Consider the following 16259-nt stretch of genomic DNA (forward strand, 5'->3'; position numbering starts at 1 on the left):
TTTGAATCCATGGGGGGCTTCCCACCACTGCTTTGGGGTCTCATCCCAGCTCACTATAGGCGGGGGTGTCATCCAGTCAAGCCTCAAAGTGCCCAGAGGTGTTTCCCTGCTCTTTGCCTTGAGCGTTGCAAACACTTCTGGCCTTTTGTCCACTGATGCTCTTACTCTTAAGAATGTCTTCCCCTCCCCATCCTTTCTGCATTTCTCAGGCCTCAGTAGTGTGGGCCTTCCTAGTAAGGAAGCTCCACCTTTAGGAAGTTCAGTGGGATAACTCAGGAGCAGGGGAAAACACAGGCCCTGATGGGAGCTCACAGCTGCCCATTTCCAGCACCTTCATCCTTACCCTTCATCAAAGGTCTTCAGTAGGGGTGCCTGGGCGGCTTAGTCAATTAAGCATTTGACTTTAGCTCAGGTTATGACCTCACAATTTGTGAGTCTGAGGCCTGAATTGGGCTCTCTGCTGTCAGCAGAGTCTGTTTCATATCTCTGTCTCCTCCCAAGCCCCCTTAAAAATAATAAACATAAGAAAAAAAAAGGTCTTCAGTAAAGTGAGATGAGGGCCAGAATTGGTCTCTTGAGAGGTGTGTGATAAAGCACATGGAGTCTAAGGGGTGAGATGCTGCAGCTCATTATCTCCTAGAAGATCCAAATTTGAATAAGCAAGTATCCAGCATCTGAAACGGAGACCAGCCATATGGCTGTTCCAGAGGCCAAGCTTCCAGACTTCACCAGCTGCCAGTATAGAGGCCCACCCGTCCCTCCAGGGGCTTCACATTTCTTGGAAGGGGACATACAAGCTCTAATTTCAAAGCTTCATGCCAGGCATCTGGTGCAACCAGGAGCAGGAGTCCTCTCCTTGGCATGGGTCCCTGAAGTCACCAGACGCAGCTTAAAAAACAAGCTTTAATTGATCTCATAAAAATTGTTCTTGTAATTGAACTTGGACAGGCCCACTTGCCCAGCAGGCTGCAGGTGACGGTCTCACATTTCCAGTTTCAGGGGCAGGAGGTAGGTGCACAGATGGACTGCATCATCAATTTACTGGGTGGTCTGCAGCTCCAGCTTAAGGCATACCTTCAGTCATATCACTGACAAGTAGGCACTCCAAGGAAATGAGCCCAGAAGGAAAAGACCCTCACGCTGGAGAGCTCTGTGTCCTTCCTCTCAACCACTGCCACCTTGGAGCAGGACCCAGCCGTGGAGACGAGGAGCACACTTAAGTTTGCCCTGAGGGGCTGCCTCATTCAAGTCACGTGGACAGGCACAGCTTCTGAATTCAGCAAGATGTAGAGGAAGCAGGCATGACCAGCTTTAAATGATCTCCCAGCCTCTGGGGTCACCAGGAACTGGTGTTTAATGAGGCCTCAAGGGGAAGGGCTGCCTTCCTTACAGACCGCTTAGCAGGAGCCCTTCCCTGCTGCCTCCTCCCCTCCCTAGAGGGCGGTGTGCAGGGAATTCCAGACAGGTGTCAATGCCTAGACACACAAGATGCCTAGACACACATGATGCCAACTTGACCAAACTGGAGTGCTTGTCCCCTTTTTAAAAAGTTTACAGCAAAACAGTAGGGAAACCAACAGACGCAGCCCATCAGAATGGTGAACCCTGGTGTGCCTGACTGCCCACCCCAGCCAGAGTTGCACCAACACTGGCATTAAACAGTTAAATGCACGCTCCCAAGTATGGCTCAGGGTGGTCCCCAAGAATGGGGCTCCTTGGGCTGCTCTGAGCTGGCTCCAGCTGCTGTCACTGTCCACTGAGAAAGGCCAAGTGGCCTTTGGTGCATCTGTTGGCGTAGTGTCCTTTCTCGCCACACTGGGAACAGTAATAAGGGAGGGAAGAGACAAAACAAAACAAAACAAAACACCGTTTTCAAATGCAATTTTCAGGTAAGGTAGCACCTGCCAAGTACCACTTTCAGGATGGGGACTATGAAATTCTCAGTCATCCAGACTTTCATTCAGACACAAAGAAGCAGCTCCAAAGGTATCATAGAAACTGAAGAAATTCCAGCAACTCAGCAGATGAAGGGAGGCTGCATAGCCAGAGGGTGCCCTGTGAGCACACGGCAGTGGTTTCTGCAGGTTGGGCCCAGTCAAACATGGGACCTGTCCATGGAAGGTCTGTCATGGTGGGTGGCAGGATGAAGAGAAGCCCATGGGACTCGAGCTCCCCCACCTGTCTGGGGACCAAGTCCCTCTGGAAGGCTGGCTGGTCACTTACCTTTCTGAGGCACTGTCTGAAGACGGGAGGCAACAAGGTGAGAGAAGCCACATGGCTGCTTCCCCAACTCAGGGAGTCACTGCCATGGACATGGAGGGTGGGCTGCACCCAGAGTTTTCCCTCCTGCCTCTTGCACACTTGCCTAAACTATCCCTGGGGCAAGTTTCAGTTACAGGATCAGAGAGATGGGACAATGGTTAGACTTGGGTGAACAGACCCAGAGAATCACTTGAACAATCTAGGAGTGACTCTGACCTGCCCCAGCTCTGATTTTCCAGGCCCTGCCTTAGCTTCTCTTCATTCATTCTTTTCACTCCTCAAAAAGAAAGGAATTAAAAGGTAATGAATGGGCAGCCTCAAGCACAGGTCAAGGGTGAGGAGACAGGTGGGGGCACCCACCCTGCAGTAACACACCCAGTGCCTTCCCAGCTCCCTGCTTCCTCACCCTGGAGTGCCCAGATCTCTCGCCTGCTTTATCCCTCTGACCCCAGGGTGCCTACATTTTCAAAGCTGTCTGTTATGTGACTTTGGATGAGTGGCCTGTAGAGCTCTGGCTGGCCCTTAGGCTGGTGAGATCACCAGAGGGAAGGTACTCACTGGGCCCCTGCTCAGAGCACCTGGCATGTCCATCAGCCTCCACTGCTGGCCCTGGAGAACCCAGGATTCCCACAAGGTGCCTTGAATATCAACTATGAAGGGCCTGACGTGAGAAGTTGTTGGGTTCTGGCTCCACCTTTGTAAGTTCCAGGGCTCAGGAGAGCTGGCTTCAGAGGCCTTGCTGCAACGTCCTGGGGAGGGGTGGGGGGGTGGGGGTCCAGAGAACAGCTACACTGCCTCATGGCACCTGTTTCCTGATACCTGACGAGTGACTGGTCGGAAGCTGTCTGTTCTCTCCCTACCTGGGAGGGCCAAGGCTCAGAAATCTGAGGCCTTCACTGAACCCAAGCGTGCTTTGGTTTAGGGGCACCTACCTTCCCCTCCTTGCACAACACAAACCCCTCCTGGGAAAGAGCAGTAACAGTCTTCGTTTTCTCAGTAGAGCTGGCACAGAGCAGGTGCCCAGTGAGTGAGTGAGGGCTGTGGGAAGTGGCTCAGCCTTTCTTGAGAGAAAGTTCTAGAACAATTTAAGCTAAGCCCACACCCCTGGACTCAGACCTTCTACGTGTAGGCATGGATGCTGCTGTCAGACTAGGGCTCACAGATGTTTAAAGGTCAGATTCAGCACACTTTTTGGTAACAAAAACTAGAAATTGCTACCCACAGAGAACTGGGAAAGTAAACTTGGTTATATTACACAGCCAGTGAAACAGATTACATTCACATATGACATAGTTCGATCTACAACACAGTATTAAGATAAAGAGACTATAGAAAGTTATATACCAGGGCCCTATTTACATTAAAATGTACTTTCACTGTGCTTATATGAATAAGTTTGGCACAGCATTTCTCTAAGTGGGGTCCCCTGTGGGGCATGAATGAACACCAAAACCAAAAATCGTTGGGGCGCCTGGGTAGCTCAGTCGGTTGGGCGGCCGACTTCAAACTCAGGTCATGATCTCACAGTTCGTGGGTTCGAGCCCCGCGTCGGGCTCTGTGCTGACCCTTCAGAGCCTGGAGCCTGCTTCGGATTCTGCGTCTCCCTCTCTTTCTGACCTTTCCCTGCTCACGTTCTGTGTGTGTCTCTCACTCTCTCAAAAATAAATAAATGTTAAAAAAATTTTTTTAATAAAAAAAAAATAAAACCAAAAATCGTGACAACACAGCACACTGAGTCAAGTGGCTGTTTTAGGGAAAGTGGGAATAGAGACAATCACACTGTGAACCCGGAAGCATGTACTAATTCTGTGTTTTGTCTAATACCAAAATCTGACGTTTTTGTGAGCCTAGTTCTATTATCAGTTGTTTCTGCTGACTTCCCTCAATGGGGTTTGCTTCCTTCTAGGTTTTGCAATTTTTAATTATGAACTCATTCTTTGGAACTCGAGCTGTGGGAATTCTGTGCAGTCTAGTTGAGAAAAATTCCTCATAGAGTCAGATACCAGGGGCCCACATCTGGGGCTGTTTCTGATGAGAAAACTCAAGTCTGTAGGTTTGCAACCCTCACCAAGGGTGTGCATACAGCCCCAAACTCACGAAGGGCCCACTGGTGACTATGAAGTCTCAAGGCACTTATCTTCCCCCTTTCCATCCTGACCCAAGAACAACATAAGTTTTCTAGCAGGGCTTTTAAAAGTTTACCCTTCCCCTGAGTATCTGACTCTGTGTCTGGTTCAGGGGATTTCTGTTTTGTTCTTGGGTGTTAAAGCTGTCCCTCTCCCTTGGGTACGTGCCCTTGTGGGATGTGAGGACATCCAGAAGCTTCAGGGCTTACGCCCTTCCCCTGAACTGTGCTTCTACTTTGTTACTGGACTCGAAGATTTCCTCCCTTTCCCGCAAACTCTGTCCTTGCATTCAACCATGTGTGAGCAGTCCCTTGGCCCTAGTGTGTCATGGAAGGAAGCAGGATGGTCTCTAGCCCACCAGAGTAGCCCATTGTCACTTTTATGGTCAGCACAAACAGATGTTTTCAGTTTTCCAAATTAACTGTCTGGGGAATGAGGGAATGGCCCCTGACTCTGAAGACACCCCCCCCCTGCCCCCAAGCCCTAGGACTCACCTTGTAACAGGTGACCTGCTCCAGCGGCCGGGGTCCCCGGTTGCCTGCGCTGCTGTTTTGACTCTGCATGACCCCGATGACCTGTGGGGCTCTCTGCTGATTGGGAGAAGAGTTCTGACTCGTTAACTGGATCAAGGAGGACGACCTTTGTAATGGCGGATTGTTACTTTGCTGGAAAGAGTTACACAACACGGTTTTACTGCGGAAAACACGTGCACGCAGACTACCAATGGGGACAGGAAAAAAGAGGGCGGGACTGCTCCCGCATGATCAGCAGGAAGAAGGGCTTCCGCAGTGGCCCTGCTCAGGAGAGCAGCCAGAAAAGAAACATCTGGTGATGATGGCAGGAGCTGCTGCCCGAAAAACACCATGCAGACACACAAAAACGAAAAATAAAAGTAGAAAACAAAACACCAAAGAGACGAGGAGGTCTCTGGGGCAGCAGGGCGAGGGCATGAGCAGGCCTTACTTTTGTTTCTGAGGTTCTAGCTTCAGGTCAGGATGAACGCTTGGTTCAGCCAGATGTTTAGCAGCCTACACGGCGAGCAACAGTCACAGAAAAACAGTTGGAGGCTGACATGCTGACCTGTGGTCTAGGGGCTGAGAGGGCCCTCCACTAGGGAGTCACGTGAGCAAGGGAGATGGAGGGGCTTGAGGTGCGGACCAGACAGCCAGGCCATCTCCTAACCAAGAGGGTTCCCAGCCCCCACAAATATAGGAGCACTGAGCTAGAAATCCCCTGGCTGATGTCATGGCTGTACCCACACCCAGTTCCTGGCTTTGTGAATTCTGAGTCGTCCCACAGCCTCCTGAGGGCAGGGGTCAGTGCAGTGAGGCCGGCAGGCCATGCCTCCTCTGGGTTGCTCAGCCTGTAGCACTGGAGGAGGAGCAGGCTTTGGCAGTGGGCTCAGAGTCCAACCAGGAAAGAGGTAAGGATTCAAGATCAGTAGGCGGGTTGACTCAGCCTGTTGAGACCCTGCTTAGGGCACCTGGCCAGCCCTTCTTCTGGGCCCCCAATCCTCAACTCCTGGGTGCCCTTGGTTTTGGCGGGGGTACAGATTCCCACTTGTCTACGGCATCTCTCCCTCTCCTCATGCTTGAGGGGATCAGCCCATTGGTGGCTTGTGGAACCCCCTTGTCCAGAGGAATGGATCCAGCTGGTCCTTCAGCTCTGTTCCCAGACCATCCTGCTAGGAACTTCCACTCGGGGCACTGAGGGCACTGGTGGGAGAACCAGTTAGCCTCAGTTCTGCTCCCTGGCTGCTCCTGCCCAGCTGTGGGACTGCAGGCAAGGCCCTCCTCTTAGGAGTTTGTTTCCCTGTTTATAATAGGAAGGACTGGAACCAGAAGCAAGAGCAGCAAACCCATGGCACTCGTGCTGCCCCCAGCTCTGGCCCCTGGTTGGGGGGGGGGTTGTGCCACCGAGACACTCGCCAGGCAAGAAGGGGCGAGAAGCCAAGTTGGCATTCAGCTCTAGCAGACATAGCAGATAGCCCTCCACCTCTAGGGGGAGATGCAAACTGCTCTGCTCCCTGAATTTTCTGCTGGAACTCAGGGCGCCTCCCATCTTGCCCCACGTCCTCCCTGCCTTCTCACACATCACCAGCCAGGTCTGTGGCAGACTGTGCACCAGGGCAGGCAGTGCTGGGGCCGGCAGCACCACAAGGCCAGGGAGGGGCTGAGGCACAGTACCTTTGTCGGAGGCTGCGTCTGCTGTGGCAGTGGGGGCTGCTCAGTGGTTCCCATCGGCAGTTCAAATCGAGGGCTGGTCACCATGCAGCCAAAGGGGATGAGAACGAGAGGAGAAGAGGGGATGAGAGAGGGGCCAGGCCAGGCGGTGTTCCCAAATTCTGGTCCTGGGAGATCACAGGCAGCCTCTGCCCAAGTACAGAGCAACTTGTCCAGACGTAGGGAGGGCGCCGGGTCTCAGCTCCACCCCTGAAGCTTTGAGGGTTAGGGGTGAAAAAGAACAGACTTGCCTGGGCTCAGATCTGCCCACATCTAGCTGCGGGACCTTTGGGACCTTCGCAAAGTGCTGCCCCAGGAGGGCTTTGTTCATCAGACTGCCCCCCTCCCTGCGGGTCCAACTCAGGTGCCAGGCCACTTCTGACAAGACATAATCCCAAGGGACATGCCTGGACGCCCTGCAAGCAGGAATCCCTAGGCCACCTATAGGCTCCTGGCTCTCATCTAGAAAGCGGGGCCAAGTCCGCACCATCTGCCACCTGCCCACAGCATGGCAGTGATCAGGATACCATGCTTCTGTGCAGGTGTCCATGGTGTGGACAGAAGCAGCCCGGGGTGGGGGTTGTGGGGTTAACTACACTACTCTGCAGTCCGAGGGCCACCCCAGGGAGAAGTCCGACTCCACAACCCCTCAAAGTGACAGACGTGTGCTAAGGCCTAGGAGAGGAGCTCTGAGCCCTGCTGAACAAGGTGAACCTCGCTTCAGAAGCTACGGACCTGCCTCAGACCAGGTGCCACACCTACCACCACGTGACCAAAGCCAGTGGCTGAGCTCTTGAGCCTCAGTGTTCCCATGTGTGAAATGGGGACATCCTCTCTCTCACACACACACTTGTGAGAGTTATATGAACTAGCATATGTGGAATCCCAAGCGCAGTGCCTCCACAAAGACCCCCCCAAACTGGAATCTCCTCCCCTTAAGGCTCAGGTTCTTACAGATATACCTAATGGACATGCAAGGCATGAGCTTTTCTGGAGCACACAGCCCAGCTTTCATCAGATCTATGACCCAGGAAAGGTTAAGTGCTGGGCTAGGCAAGCCACCTCTGAGCTTAGGGAGCAGCAGTAACCCCTGCCCAGGCCCTGTGGGGACACCACCCAGTGATCAAAGCCCAGCTGGACCCAGCAAAGATCTAGGGCAGCAGGGCCTGGGGCAGGAGCGGGGTCAAGGAACAAGATCTGGCTACTCACTGCATGAATTTACACGAGGGCCCCTCTGGGCAGAATCCCACGAGGTAATTCACACAGATGACTCTCCGTGTGTGCCGGTGCCTGCACAGGGGACCTGTTGAGCCAAGTGTCCGGGTCACTCAGACTCCCCTCTTTGGGGGATGGCCTCGTGCCCCTGTGCCAGTCAGAACCCTGCCCATACCACTACCTGGGGTACATAGAGCAAGAGCAGGACTTTAGATGCTGGCTCTGCCTCATATCCATTCACAAGGGACAACAGGCAGAGCACATAATCTCTAAACTGATAGTTTCCTTACCAATAATCTAGGTGATAGTGTAGTCCACACAGGACCTTTGGGAGGCTCGGGTGAGCTGCGGGTGTAAAAAAAGCCTCACTAGCCCCTAACACCAGGTTTTGCTGGAACAGGTGGGACAGGTAGAGGGTCATGTGGGGAGAGGAAGCAAGGACCAGCCTCTTGCTGGGGCCCAGCCACCCTGACACCTACCATGCTTGCAGAAGCCACGGTCATACCAAGGGCAGTCCTTGATCTTGGACTCGGGGTCGATGTGCAGGAAGGGGCATTCCTTGTTGCTGCACTCCCCTGTGGGGAAAGCCAGACGTGCATCCACCTGGGGCAGCTCTAGGAGAGCTGGACCCAGACCTACCTCATGGCTCTCTTCCTTACCCAAAGGGGTATCCTGGACACTGGGCAGGGGCCCAAATATGTGAATGCACTAACTGAGAGCAAGAAATAACTGGTCTACTCTGATGAGCCCTTCACATCTACTAGCTGGGACAGCGAAAGATCTGAGGATTCCACCTTTCAGAACAAACGCAGGGAAGATTTGGGAACTCAAGGCTCAAGTCCTGTGGCAGAATGTAATAAAGCCTTTATGATGACAGCTCCTCTCAGGAGCAACTGGCCCAGCTGGCCAGCAGCATCGTTCACCCAACTACAGAATCCATCCCCTCCGCGCTTGCCCGCCCCAATCTATGTGACACAAAGAAGGACAACCTGATCACTGTTGGCCAGAGAACATGCAAAACCCCTTCCAGATCTGCAAGCCCCTCTGTGGTCTAGCCCATCCCTCCCCAGGCTCCTCGGCCCCCAGCCACACCGCCCCCCGGCTCCACATGACCGGCCCCTTCTTAGCCTTCAGATCCCAGCTCAGGTCTCCCCTCCTGAGAGAGACCTTCCCTGACCATTTAGCCTAAAGGAAAATATGGTCCTCATGTGGTCCCATCACTGTTTATTTCCTTTAGAGTGCTTACTGTGTAACATTTTCTTTTTTTAATTTTTTTTTAACATTTATTTACTTTTGAGACAGAGAGACAGAACATGAGTGGGAGAGGGGCATATCATTTTCAACTTTGTCTCACTGTCATCAGCTGCCTCTTTCTCTGGGCCACTAGAACAAAAGCACCATGGGACAAGGACTGGGTCTCTCCTGTTTACTACCAGCTCTCCAGTGCTGAAAGAGGACTCTCACTTGTGTCACAGGTGACAGGAGCTGCAGACAGTCCACGTGCACCGGGGCAAGCTCTGTGGGGAGGCAGGGGAGCGTCAGAGGCATCAGGGAGGCTGCCAGGTCCGGCAGGAATGAAGGACCCCAGGCCAGCCTTCAGGGGTGCCCTTAAGAGTCTGCTCAGGAGGGCTGTCTCCCCGCTCGGGTCCAGATGGGAGATGGCTCCCATGAGAAGGGGATGCTCCCTTTCCAGTGTTGGTTTGGGGGGGCGGCATAGCTGGGAAGACTGGGTCCTACTTCTCACTATCTGTGCTTCGACTTCATGGCTTTTGCTACCTCTACAAAAAAAGGCACAACTATCATTATGAAACAAGCAGGGCACGCCTCTCGGGCTGCTGGAATAATTAATGTCTCCTGATGACAGTGCTTTGAAAGCACATGGCTCATCCAGTGCTCCCCAGCATGCCCAGCCCACCACAGGTACAGCCGGCTTCCAGCCCCCCCCCTCCAAGCTCCTGCACAGGGCCGGGGGTCCTGAGGCCAAAGTCCATCCTCATCCTGACCAGCAGGGCTCCTTCCTGGGCAACCTCGCCCACAGCAGAGGGTGCCAGATTCTAGTTCCATCAGGAAGCATAAGGGCTCTGCTGACCAGCCCCTCCGCCCCCACTTCTCCATGCAGTCCACTCAGGACAGCCAAGGGCATGCGTTCTCTACACAGGGAGCAAGGTGACGAGTGGAGCTCTTGGCTACCACAAGACAGCCCCCTTTTTAGGGCAGTCAAACTAATACCTGGGATCGCACTCCCAGAGAGAGGGAACCAACTCAGACCTGGGGGTCAGGAGTCACCAAGCTGGAAGCAGCAGCTGATATGAGGGAAAAGATCAATGTGAGCGCAAACAAGGCCTCTCACCAGCTGCACTGCTCACTCACCCACCATGGGAACCTCAGCTGTCTCAACTTCCCAAAGAACCTGAAACTAGAGGGCCAGCTGACGTCGGCGGGCACGGTGTGTCCCATCGAGAGCTGTAAAGATGGGGGGAGGTAGACAGCGTGGGCACCTGAGAAGCTGTTGATCTCTCGGGGTCTTAGTTCTGGGTGTCGCCTCCCCAGGACTCCAGAGGTCCGGGTAGAGAGAGGGGCATGGCCATCTGCTTACCGAACTTGGAGTAGAAGTAGCACTCGGGCATCTTCGTCATGTCATACTCATGCAGGAACTCACACTGGTCCCCCTTCTTGCACAGCCCCCGCAGCCAGTGTTTACACACAACAGTCTTCTCACCGCTGATATGGCGGAATGGGCACATGCCCCCTGCCAAGAAAGACGACGCACTGTGAGGAGGGCAGCACCTTCACCCCACACTTCCATGCAACACCTGGAAGCAACACGCCCTGGGAGGCCATGGTTGCCCCTGGCAGAAGGCAGTCCTTGGGCACACGTACTAAGTTTTACTACTTCTGTATTTTCTATGTGTTTTGGAAAAACCTAACTAAAATATCAAACCATGCTTTCACAGATATTACTGTAATATGGAAATGATTTTTTAGACAGGAAACAGGATTTATTGGTGGGCGTGAATAGGGAGGGGCAGTGCTAAGGTTCTCATGAGTGCAGAGTCCGCCATTTATCCAACAGGCCACGATTAGGGATGTATTTAACCCCATAGCCATCTGGGATGAGCCTCCATGTCTTATCTGTGTCTCCCTCTCTCTGCTCCCCCCACCCCATGCTCTGTCTCTCTCTCTCAAAAATAAACACTTAAAAAAAAAAAAAAAAAAGAATTACAGAGCACAGACATGGGCAGAAGAGCAGGAGCCCAGTGGGAGATACAGTCCAGCCAGCTTGAGGTCAACCTGGCAAGACATGACAGCTGAGTGGATCAGCGACCATGTCTTCAAATTTGTCCGAATTAAACACAGTAAAGCCCCACTTCTTGGAAATGTGGATCTTCTGGTGGCCAGGGAACTTGAACTTGGCCCTATTAGGGCCTCAATCACATGCTCCTTGGTAGGATGGATGTGATGACTTGGCCAATGTGGACCCTGGCCACTGTGCCAGGGTTTCCAAAGGCACTCTGCATACCTATCTGGAGCCTAGACTGGAGATAGCATGAGGCTAAACCTTAATGTCCACCAGAAAGGGATGTCTCCAAGGTCCCTTAGGGCAACCTGTACAATCAACAGGCTGCATACACTACCAAGGAGGCTGCTGTGCGCAGCCATTGCACACTGGGCCCCATGGAGAAAGGGCACAGTCGGCTTAATTGGCTGCAGTAAGATGGAAACTTAGTAAGTCCTGGGGTAGTGGGGGAATAAGCTTATTAATTAAAGAATAGCTTTAGTGACACACAGATATGCACAAATTATAGAGGTAGTAAAAAAAATTTAAAAAGACTGGGGTTTGGGAAACACTGCTCTTAAAAACAGAAGGTAAAGGAAACCACTAGCAGAATCCTGGACTCCAAGTGGGCTCCACCTCTAGTTAAAGTGCCCACTTACCCTCTAAAAATTAAGAAGGAAAATAAACTTCAGAACTGAAGAAATGCACTGTATATAAAGTGGCCTACTATGAAAGGACCTGACCGATAAGCCACCCAGATGGAACAGAGCTGCACCCTTGCAAACTCATATTTCTAACTTGTGGCCTGGCAGGACCACTGGGAAGGCCCAACCAGAATGAGGTTGTGACTGGGAAAGATCTAGACCAGACCCTCCAAACGGAACTTTTTGCAATGATGTTCTATATCTATGCCGTCCAACACGGCAGCCACTGGCCACATGTCGCTATTAAGCACTTTAAATACAATGCATGTGACTAGCAATATTTGAATAAGCACATGTGGCCAATGGCTACTAGTTAGTTAACACAGAGACAGCCATGGTGCCCTGGGTTAAGGACAGCTGTGCTGACAGAGGTGGTGGGTCAGGAGGGTAGAATTACTGAGCACAGGGGCACCTGGGTGGCTCAGTTGGTTAAGCATCTGACTTCGACTCAGGTCATGTTCCTACAGTTCATGGGTTCAAGCCCCGCATAGGGCTTTGTGCTGATAGCTCTGAGCCTGGAATACACTTCGGATTCTGTTGTCTCCCTCCCTTTCTGCTCCCCGCACCCCCACACTCTGTCTCCCTCTGTCTCTCAAAAATAAACAAACATTTAAAAAAATTTTGAAAAGCAAAAAAAAAAACAAAAAAAGAATTACGAAGCACAGACATGGGAAGAAGAGCAGGAGCCCAGTGGGAGATATAGTCCAACCAGACAGCCTGAGGTCAACCTAGCAGGGCTATTGTTTCAGAGATAAATGACTGAATTATGGAACCTAACTTGCCAAAATCATCCATTAAAAACATGTACTTGCTCTAATTCTGTGCTCTTTACTCAACCTTCTGGTTAAAATTTAGTTTCCAAATAAATTTGCCTATAGGAAGAAAAATGCCAAGACCTATACATGGCACGTAAGGTCCCCAATCTGTCTTCTTACGAATCAATGGATGGTCTGGTTCCAGCAGCCTCTGTTGGAGCCTGGTTAGTATGAACAAAGCTCCACCGGACAGGCTACTGTAGGGGGTTTTCATGAGAGGATACAGAGGACAGTGAGCTTGTGCAGACTGTAGAATCAGAAAGGCTTAGGTTCAGACACTGGCTCAGCCACTCACTAACCTCAGTGCTCACACCTTCTGCCCATGTCACAGGTCAGCTCTTGGCCACAGGAAAAGTGAGGTGAGAAGGCAGACTGAGGGTCCATCCTGTGTTTTAGATTTCGGGCAGTATACCCTATCACGTTCCTAGCCTATCCAAAGCACAGTGATTTCATCCAAGAACACTGTTAGTCTGCAGCAAACCAGACCTGATGGCCTACAAATCTGCTCAGAGGCTGGGTGGTGGAAAGCACCGCTGGAGGAACGTCAGGGAGCCAGGGGTTTCTTACCTTTGCCACATGCAGCTTTCAAAAAGAATTCGCAGACAGCAGCCCCCGACTCTGCAGGAAGGAAAGCAGAGATATTAAACAAAGTGAGGTGTGACTAGGGACAGCTGAAGACACGAGGAGGGGACCCTTCTTGTCTTTAGCCACAAAGGGTTCAGGGCACAGGAAACGGTCTGGCAAAAAAAATGCAAAGCCTGACTGAGCCAGAAAAAAGCTGTTCAATTTCAGCCATTCCCTGCAAACATGAGACACATATGCTGAGACCAGTTATACTGAAAACCTCCAATAAGCAAGATCCTTTCAAGTGGGTGTGGGAAGGATGCGGCACATGATCACAGGATTACCCCCAGTTCAGACGTGGGATGCTCCAAAGGGTTAAGAGTGTGGAAGCAGTCTTCTGCTTCCACAGAGGCAGCCTGTTGCAGAGAGGTGTACAAGACAAGTAAGTGACTCCAGGGGCAAGCTGGCGCAAGGAGCCCAGGAATTCACTGGCCGTGGCTCCCAGAATAAACTGTCCATGGCTTCATCAACAGTTTTCTCTATCAGCAGGCATTTTATAGTTGCTGAATACCCACCAACAGCATCTTAGAAGGCCACATTCATACTCTCTCTGCTACCTTGCAACAGATTCCTTGGATTCTCAGAGGCAGACAGATTTTGCTAAAACAGATTTAAGGTTGTCAAGGAGGTGTCACTCATCTGCATTTTGAAAAGTTTAAAAAGTCTTATTACCCTAAGAAAAGTGTGATATAAGAGGGTTTGTGGTCCGACATTCTTCTCAGAGGTTAAGGGTGCTTCATTACTTGAAGCCTGACGCCCACAGTCCTGAGGCCTGCGTCTCAGGTGGACAGGTTAAGAGTATGCCTTCATGGTAAGAACTAACTGACAATTCTTCCCAAAGCTAAGAGGAGAATAAAGGGCCAGGACAAAGGAGAAAGGGTGGTGGTCTCCCAGGGCTGGAACACACAGGCTAGATCATGGGTGGGCAGAGTGCGGAGGGTCCCTATCAAGTGTGAGGCCCAAGCCAGGGCAGCACCCAAGGCCAGGCATGTCCGTGACCTTCCTTAAAACAGGTATGTGGGCTCCCTGCTATTGCATCTGCCCTCACAGGCTCAAGGATGTGTGGTCCCAGGCTGGAGAAGGGTGGGAGGGAAGAAGCTGCCCTGCATGTGGTAACATGCAACACAATGAAAGGCCATGTGTGCAAAGGTAGGTGTGCACACACAAACAGGAAGTGATCACGTGTGTCGAGGGGTAAGTAATAGTATGTATGTGAATTTCAGCAGCTGCTTATAAGATGTGTATAGTAGATTTGGAGCCTGTGCTTGTATAAGATTAGGTTGCTTGAGATGTGTCTCATGGGCATTAGCAGTATCTCACAGAGAAGCGTTAGCATGAGTGAGACAACTCAGGTCACATGTGCATGAAAAGTGTGGCCCTTTGAGGGGAATGGGGCTTCATGGAGGCTCTTCCAGGCCACGGACCTATGGGAGAACATGGGCTTCTGGCAGTCATAAAATACAACACAGGAACCGCAGACCAAACCAGTCAATGACACTGGAGAGCTCACCTGGTTCCACCAGGTACCAAATGGCCGTGGACCAGTGGACTTCCACAGGTCCCTGCCCCCAACCCAGGCCTCAGTTGTGCCATCTGTGGATTTAATGCCATGACCGCTAAGCTTGAATGTTACATTAGATTCCAAATGCGTCCAGAAAGGAGAGAAGAAAACTGCTGGGTTAAGTGTCATACTTTTTTTTTTTTTTATGTTTTTAAATTTATTTTTGAGAAACAGAGAGACAGCACGAGCAGGGGAGGGTCAGAGAGAGAGAGAGGGAGACACAGAACCGGAAGCAGCCTCCAGACTCTGAGCTAGCCGTCAGCACAGAGCCCGACGCCGGGCTCACTCCCACTAACCGTGAGATCATGATCTGAGCTGAAGTCGGGCGGCTTAACCGACTGAGCCAGACAGATACCCCAAGTGTCATATTCTTGATCTTAGGATCGTGGGTTCAAGCCTGGCATTGGGCTACATGCTGAGCGTGGAGCCTCCTTTTAAAAAAATAAAAAATAAAAAATAAAGTATGAGACATCCACCTAAGTTGGGGGGTGGGGAGCCAGGAGCTATCATCTGAAGTTGGAGAAGTAAAGGAGCTCAGGCAGCTGCCCAGCTGTGATGAATTGGGCTCCAGAGAAAAAGTGAGGGACAGGCTCCCAGAGTGCAAGTCCTAGAAGAATGGAGTTTGAGTGTCTAATTGGGAATCTAAGAAGAGGGACAGGTGGTCCTTCCTCCAGCAAGACTCCTCCAACCGCCTAGTACTGATGAAAGCAAGAAGAGGGTGCTCAAAATGGGGAGCTGAAGTGGGGCGGAGGGCTATCTAGTTATTTTCCTTTAGTTGAAGGAGGGAAGTAATTTCCAATGCAGGACACTCGCTTTCATTCAAGAATACTGAACAGCCAGACACAGTCCTGCCCTCATGAAGGGCGTATTTGAACAGCCCCAGGGCACGAGAGATCCGAGAAAGGGGTGCTCCCGAGTTTGAATGGGGGAAGGGGGTCTCATAATGGAGGTGGGGGAAGGCGTCCCAGGACCGATGGGGAGCAGGTCCCGGGAAAGAGTCGGTCGCGCCCCTCGCCCGCGGCCCCGGCCCCGCGCTCACTGTCCATGCCAGGGAAGGGCAGCGGCTGTGCCCCGAGCTGCTGCTCCACTGCGATCTCCAAGTCGAACTTGATGTGGTCCACGCTGGCGATGATTTCCTGCATGGCGGCGGCGGCGGCCACACCGGCCCGACTCCCCCTCAGGTCCCTCGCCGCCCTCACACCTCCACCCGCCACCGACCCCGCCGCTCACGGTCCTCAGTCTCGTCTTGCCTCGCCGCCGCCGCCGCCGCCGCCGCCGCCGCCCGAGGGATGCCGGGAGCTCCTGGAGCCCGCGCCGGCCTTTCGCCTTTCCAGACCCAGCCAGTAGAGCGCGGAGCACGGGCCGCTTCACCAGGTACGGCTAGCCGCCCGCCGAACTCCCGCTGCTCCTCGCTACCGCAGGTAATCTGCCTCCACGCGCGCAGGATGGGGAA

At 52.3% G+C, this 16259-nt stretch overlaps 1 protein-coding gene and 1 non-coding gene across 5 annotated transcripts; both read right to left on the reverse strand.

Annotated features, from left to right (window-relative positions):
• Positions 1–889: 889 nt before the first annotated feature.
• On the reverse strand, positions 890–16050 carry CPSF4 (cleavage and polyadenylation specific factor 4). Of its 4 annotated transcripts, none has more exons than XM_029946735.1 (8): positions 15846–16050; positions 13189–13239; positions 10422–10574; positions 8305–8400; positions 7820–7913; positions 6575–6647; positions 4883–4978; positions 1656–1815 (listed from the first exon to the last, which is right to left on the reverse strand). In XM_029946735.1, exons 1-8 carry the CDS (start codon positions 15946–15948, stop codon positions 1747–1749), a joined length of 735 nt encoding a protein of 244 aa, XP_029802595.1. In that variant the 5' UTR covers positions 15949–16050; the 3' UTR covers positions 1656–1746. The 4 variants fall into 4 exon arrangements, with proteins under 4 accessions (XP_029802597.1, XP_029802595.1, XP_029802594.1 ...); XM_029946734.1 differs by having other exon boundaries at positions 4883–5053; XM_029946736.1 differs by having other exon boundaries at positions 4883–4975; positions 15846–16049.
• Positions 11404–11536, reverse strand: LOC115300563. Its single transcript, XR_003912728.1, has one exon. It is a non-coding gene; the product is annotated as a small nucleolar RNA SNORA70 (small nucleolar RNA).
• Positions 16051–16259: the final 209 nt, after the last annotated feature.

The sequence above is a fragment of the Suricata suricatta genome, chromosome 8 (assembly GCF_006229205.1).
Source record: "Suricata suricatta isolate VVHF042 chromosome 8, meerkat_22Aug2017_6uvM2_HiC, whole genome shotgun sequence".
Classification (NCBI taxonomy): domain Eukaryota; kingdom Metazoa; phylum Chordata; class Mammalia; order Carnivora; family Herpestidae; genus Suricata; species Suricata suricatta.

Bases quoted from the DNA above. Each gene is read 5' to 3' on its own strand.
- CPSF4 (XM_029946737.1), bottom strand. From the start codon at position 15,948: ATGCAGGAAATCATCGCCAGCGTGGACCACATCAAGTTCGACTTGGAG. The intron at 13,240-15,845 runs GTGAGCGCGGGG...TCCTTCCTGCAG, and splicing joins GCCCTTCCCTGGCATGGACA to AGTCGGGGGCTGCTGTCTGC. The intron at 6,648-8,304 runs GTAGGTGTCAGG...CATGGTGACCAG, and splicing joins CCGTGGCTTCTGCAAGCATG to CCCTCGATTTGAACTGCCGA.